General features: G+C 40.4%; 1 protein-coding gene across 1 annotated transcript; it reads right to left on the minus strand.

Annotated features, from left to right (window-relative positions):
- Positions 1-3,230: 3,230 nt before the first annotated feature.
- LOC146526653 (uncharacterized) lies at positions 3,231-4,034 on the minus strand. Its single transcript, XM_085206892.1, has one exon. The coding sequence runs from the start codon at positions 4,032-4,034 to the stop codon at positions 3,231-3,233; it is 804 nt and encodes a 267-aa protein (XP_085063018.1).
- Between the last annotated feature and the right edge of the window lie 1,953 nt (positions 4,035-5,987).

Below are 5,987 nucleotides of genomic sequence, written 5' to 3' on the forward strand. Positions count from 1 at the left end.
CACGCATAGCAAAAAAACTCGGAACAGGTTTGAATTGTTCCAATGCGCTGCGTGCGGATGACTCTAGTAAATGTAATAATATTAATTTTGAATAAGTAATGTTCCCTACAGTACTCCCCCCCAGAGACCTGGTTAAGGGCGATAGTAGTCTGGAAACTTGACTCTTCTTCCGCTTCTTGTCCGCTTCTCAAGTGTCTGCTCCACGTCAGATTGAGAGATAGCCTTTGGTGCTGTTATTATCCTCTTTGATGCAGGAACGGCCTCTCTCGTAACATATGCGGGCTTGATCCTGTCCACACTAACGTTATTAGGCTTACCACATATGTCTATTTTGAAATATTTAGGAGTCCTCTTGAGAACCTTGTATGGGCCTGCATAAGGTGGTTCCAGTGGTTTGCGGACGTGGTCCTGCCGTAAAAAAACATGTGTTGTCTCTGCAAGGTCAGCTGGCATATAAAAAGGATCTGTCCTATGCCATGACGTGGGCTTCGGTGAGAGTCGTGCCATACCAGCACGAAGACGAGTGACCAGATTTGTGATATCTGCTGTCCTGTAATCCTCCGAGGGTGCAAGAAATTGCCCTGGAAGTCGAAGGGGCTCCCCGTAGACCAGCTCAGCCGCTGAAGCCTGAATATCATCCTTCCAAGCGCTACGGATGCCCAGCAGCACTAAGGGAAGTGCTTCCGTCCAGGTCGAAGAGGGATGGCACATGATAGCTGCCTTCAGCTGACGATGGAGTCTCTCGATCAAGCCGTTGGAAGCTGGATGATACGAAGTAGTCGTAAAGTGATGTGCACCAACCATGGCTGATAGTGCCTTGAAGAGATGCGACTCGAATTGCCGACCCCTATCGGTTGTAATTCGAAGAGGGCAACCAAATCTTGCTATCCAACCAGAGAGAAGAGCGGCAGCACAGGAATCAGCTGTGATGTCCTTAAGTGGGAATGCCTCAGGCCATCGTGTGAAACGGTCGATGACAGTAAGGCAATATCTGAAATCAGACGAAATAGTTAAAGGTCCGACGATGTCGAGGTGGATGTGTGCAAACCTCGATGTAGGAGTTGGAATTGAGGATAAGGGAGCAAGGGTATGACGGTGAACTTTGCTCTTTTGACAAAGTACACACTCTCGTGTCCACTCTCTACAGTCTTTGCGAATCCCTGGCCATACGAATCTCTGTGTAACCAGCCGCACTGTAGCTGTCCTACCAGGATGGCTCAAGCTGTGTGAAGTTTCAAAAACTTGTCGGCGAAACTTCTCAGTAATGAACGGGCGCGGAGAAGACATTGATACGTCACAGTATAACTTCTGGTTACAGTGTGGCAAATCTACCTTAACCAGTTTTAACGATGAGCCTTTTTGAAGCAGACCTAGCAGTTCAGGATCAGTATCTTGAGCAAGTGCTAGAGCCTGGTAATCGATAGATCGACTCACCTCTTCCAGTCGTGACAGAGTATCAGCCACTACGTTCAAACGTCCTGGTAAGTATTGAATAATAGTTGTGAACTGAGAAATATAATCAAAGTACCGATATTGGCGCGGTGAGCATTTCTCCCTGTTAATGTTGAATGCATATGTGAGAGGTTTATGATCCGTGTGAATCACGAAGTTTCGAGCCTCAACCATGTGTCGAAAATATTTAATGGCTTCATAAATGGCTAACAGTTCTCTGTCGTAAGGACTATACTTCTTCTGCGCAGATGTTAATTTTTTAGAAAAGAAACCAAGAGGTTGCCATACGTTATTAACACGTTGTTGAAGAACTGCTCCAATTCCGACATCAGAAGCATCAGTGGCAATAGCTAGCTCTGCAGAAGGATCTGGGTGAGCCAGTAATGTGGCTTGAGATAAACAAGTCTTACATTTTTGAAAGGCTTCCATCATCTCCGGCGTCATAGTGATCGGCTTAGCTCCTTTCATCTTAGGTCCTAGAAGCGCAGCATCTAATGGTGCTTGGATATTTGCGGCATCGGGAATAAAACGCCGATAAAAATTGAACATACCGAGGAAACGTCGTAATTCCTTAGCAGTTTTCGGCACACTGCACTCCTCTATGCTCTTTACGTTCGTCTCTAAAGGTTGAGTCCCAGAACCTGACACTAGGTAACCAAGAAATTTTACCTGTCGCTGCCCGAAGACACACTTGGATGTGTTTATCAAAACACCATACTCTTTGAGCCTGGTGAAGAGTAGTCTGATGTGGCGCTGATGTTGTTCTTCAGAACTGGAAAATACCAAAATGTCGTCTAAGTAACCAAAACAAAAGTCATCAAAATCACGTAGCACTTCGTCCATGAACCTCTGAAAGGTTTGTGCTGCATTGCGCAGTCCGTAGGTCATGTACGGGAACTCGAAAAGTCCAAAAGGAGTTATAATGGCTGTTTTGTGGATATCATTGACGTGTACTGGTATTTGATTGTACGCCTTGACTAGATCGATAGTTGAAAATACTGTACAACCAGAGAGTTGGTAGGAAAAATACTGGATATGGCGTATCGGATACCTGTCAGGTACTGTGCGAGCATTGAGTGCCCTATAATCACCACATGGTCTCCATCCGTCGTCCTTCTTCTTAACTAAGTGCAGAGCGGACGACCACGAACTGTTAGAGGAGCGGGCAGTTCCCTGTGACAGCATATCGTCAAATTCTTTTTTGGCTGCTTTCAGTCTAACTGGGTCTAAACGACGAGGTCTACTGGTAACCGGTGGTCCGGGAATGGTTTTGATGTAATGCACGGTATTATGCTTAGGTAAGGAAGACGTACCTGATGGTCTCGTTACCTCTGGAAACTCATGAAGCAGCTGATGGTATTTTGATTCTCCCGAAATGGCTTTGACTGACGCAAGGTCATCGGAGATATTTTCTTTTATTGCTTGCACTGACAGAGTGGTATTTCCATCGACGAGTCGCTGACATCTGCAATCTACAAGAAGATTGTAAAATATCAAAAAATCTACGCCGATAATGGGCTTTGAAACATCAGCGATGGTAAATTTCCAGGTGAAAGTACGTTTCAGTCCTAGGTCTAAGTGCAATAATGTAGGACCGTAAGTATGAATGACTGTACCGTTCGCCGCCATAAGTTCATACTTTGTCTTGGTACAGGGCGCCTTGGTAGCCAACCGTGGAAAAACGCAGAGATCCGAGCCAGTATCAATGAGGAAAAGCATTTTTGAAATACGGTCGGTAATGAAAAGACGGCCTGTAGGTAAAGGGCAGACGTTGGCCGCTACTTCCGGCTGCCCAGAGAGTTTTCCGACTCTCCGTAACTACATGGCTGCACACATTTTTTAGCATTTGAACCAAATTTAAAATGGTACCAACATTTTTGCTGGGTAGTCGACTTCCTGCGATGTCTGGAATGGCTCCGGGAACGCTCTTTAAATTTTGATGAGACCGAGTTGTGACGTACGTGGGTCGAGAGTTCCGATACCTGCTTGGTCAGGAGTTGGATCTGCTTGGCCATTTCTTCCAACATGGAGGATGCAGGGGGTGTGGCCATCGCAGATGTGCTTGCGACCTGTGGTGATGAGGGTGCTATCTCATGCACTTTGTCTGCCAGGTCAGCTAATTTTTCGATAGGCAGATCAGGCTGTGAAGCTATAACCGTTTGAATGTTTTGTGGTAACCTACTCGACCATAATGTTTTTAAAAAATCCTTGGGGACAGATGAACCCGCAAGATCTTGCATGTATCGCAGAAACTGTGATGGCTTGCGATCACCTAGCTGCTCGTGCCTCAGCAACTGCATCACTTTCTTTTCTTGAGACGCAGACAATCTTTTAATCAGTTGCGTTTTAAGAGTGATGTATTTATCCGTCTCGGGAGGAGAAATGATAATATCCTTCACCTCGACAGCAAATTGATTATGTAACTGAGCGGCAACGTAATAAAATTTTGTAGTATCACTTGTTATATTAGATAAAGCAAACTGACCTTCAATTTGTGAAAACCAAAGGGCTGGTTCTTCCGGCCAGAATGGTGGAATACGCACGCCAATTCTGTACACGTTGGATGTAGTCGCGTCCTCCATCTTGTATCAGAGGTCACTTGCCAAGGTCGTTAAAATGGCCTCCTGCCGTTTTAAATCTTCTTGCCAGCAGTAAGCGTAGGTATTTATTGTAGTGCTCACCAATTTAGGGGTCACCAATATAGCGGTTGAGATGTGATACCACTATTTAATATGATCTTATTTATTTTACACTAAATGAGTAAAATTAAAAATCCAAATTTTGTGGAGAAATTGTCCAAATTTAATATATACCATTTAAATAAATACCAATAGAAAATACAAGCTAAACTAGCACGTAATAGCAAGATGTTAAGGTTGAGAATTGAATGCAAGCTAAGAGAGCAATGGATACACAAGTGAATGTCGCAAGCGATTCTAGCCGACTCTTTAAACGTGGCGATGCTGGCTAGCAGCCTACGACAGGCATAGCAAAAAAACTCGGAACAGGTTTGAATTGTTCCAATGCGCTGCGTGCGGATGATTCTAGTAAATGTAATAATATTAATTTTGAATAAGTAATGTTCCCTACAAATTCAATGTTATTAAAATCAGAATATTCATATCTTCAATATCATTGATGTCCAATTGATTTTAATGTAATTAAAGGATTATTAAGTTCATCTATAAATTAACTTATAACAAAAACAAAAACCGACTTCTAACAACGAACTAAAAAGTGAAAAATAATTTTACAAAGATTTTATAATTTTGAAGTCGGTGTCAAGCTAATGCTAATACAACACCTTTACTACAATATCTAATTACTAAGCCTGTTTGTTCTACTGAGCACCGACTTCAAAATTATAAAATCTTTGTAAAATTATTTTTCACTTTTTAGTTCGTTGTTAGAAGTCGGTTTTTGTTTTTGTTAAAAAATAATTTATTTTACGATTTTAAGTGATGGGTAGATCTTAAAATGATGCTTCTTGAACGAGTGGTGATGGTGGTGGTAGTGGTTGTCAACGAGTGGTTGTGAATGTCCCATGTAAAACTTCATTTAATTAGGGTTTATTTTTGCGCAAAGTAACATTTTGGTATATTGACAAGAACATACATAAAAAGTATTCGGGCGAATTGGGAATCTCCCTTTTTTGAAGTTGGTTGAAAATGAGAACATTCTCTTTTTTGAGGTTGATTGAAAAGAAATGTAACGATCAGGAATCTCACTTCTGACATCGAGTTAAAAAGTTTTTGCTTGTAACTATTACAGTATAATCAATTTTTTACCAAAAAAAACAAACTTTCTCAATTTTCACCGGATTCCATAATCGGAATCTAGCCAAACTTTCACCAAATTATCCTTGAAGTGTATCCTTTCAAATAAAATAAGAATCATCAAAATCAGTTTGCGCGACATTAAGTTATGCGTCTATTTGTCGCGCACATACCTAATGCAAATATAAGACTTATGTGATTTTCTCATGGATACCATTGTCAGACATGGACCAAAAAAAAATGGGACCATTCGGGAAGCTTCACCTTTCAAATAAAAAAAAAATATCAAAATCGGTTCACCCAGTCAAAAGTTATGAGGTAACAAACATAAAAAAAAAATAATAAAAAAAAAAATTAAAAAAAAAAAAAATACAGTCGAATTGATAACCTCCTTTTCTTACAGAAGTCGGTTAAAAATATATAACAATCGTAATGATGGAAGTGCAATAAAAATTAAAGTAATAGCTGGTAAAATAGTTCAAATTAATTCAATTATTTGACCCTCTAATAAAAATCGATTAATATAATTATTGAAAAATAAATTTATTATTAAATATGCTACTAAAATTGTAATTATAATTAAAATAATTAATGTATGGTCATGAAAAAAAATAATTTGTTCTATTAATGGAGAAGCTCTATTTTGGTAATTTAAATTAGATCAGGTTGCCATTTCTAAAAAAAGGATATTCCTTTATAAATGGGGTTTAAATCCATTACATATAATCTGCCATATTAGAAATTTCTTAAAATAGGAAG

Source organism: Heliconius melpomene, unplaced genomic scaffold (assembly GCF_056956725.1).
Source record: "Heliconius melpomene rosina isolate 202511_hmr_F unplaced genomic scaffold, ASM5695672v1 Hmr00187, whole genome shotgun sequence".
Taxonomy (NCBI): Eukaryota; Metazoa; Arthropoda; class Insecta; order Lepidoptera; family Nymphalidae; genus Heliconius; species Heliconius melpomene.

Excerpts from the sequence above, each read along its gene's own strand:
- LOC146526653 (XM_085206892.1), bottom strand. The coding sequence starts at position 4,034 with ATGGAGGACGCGACTACATCCAACGTGTACAGAATTGGCGTGCGTATT.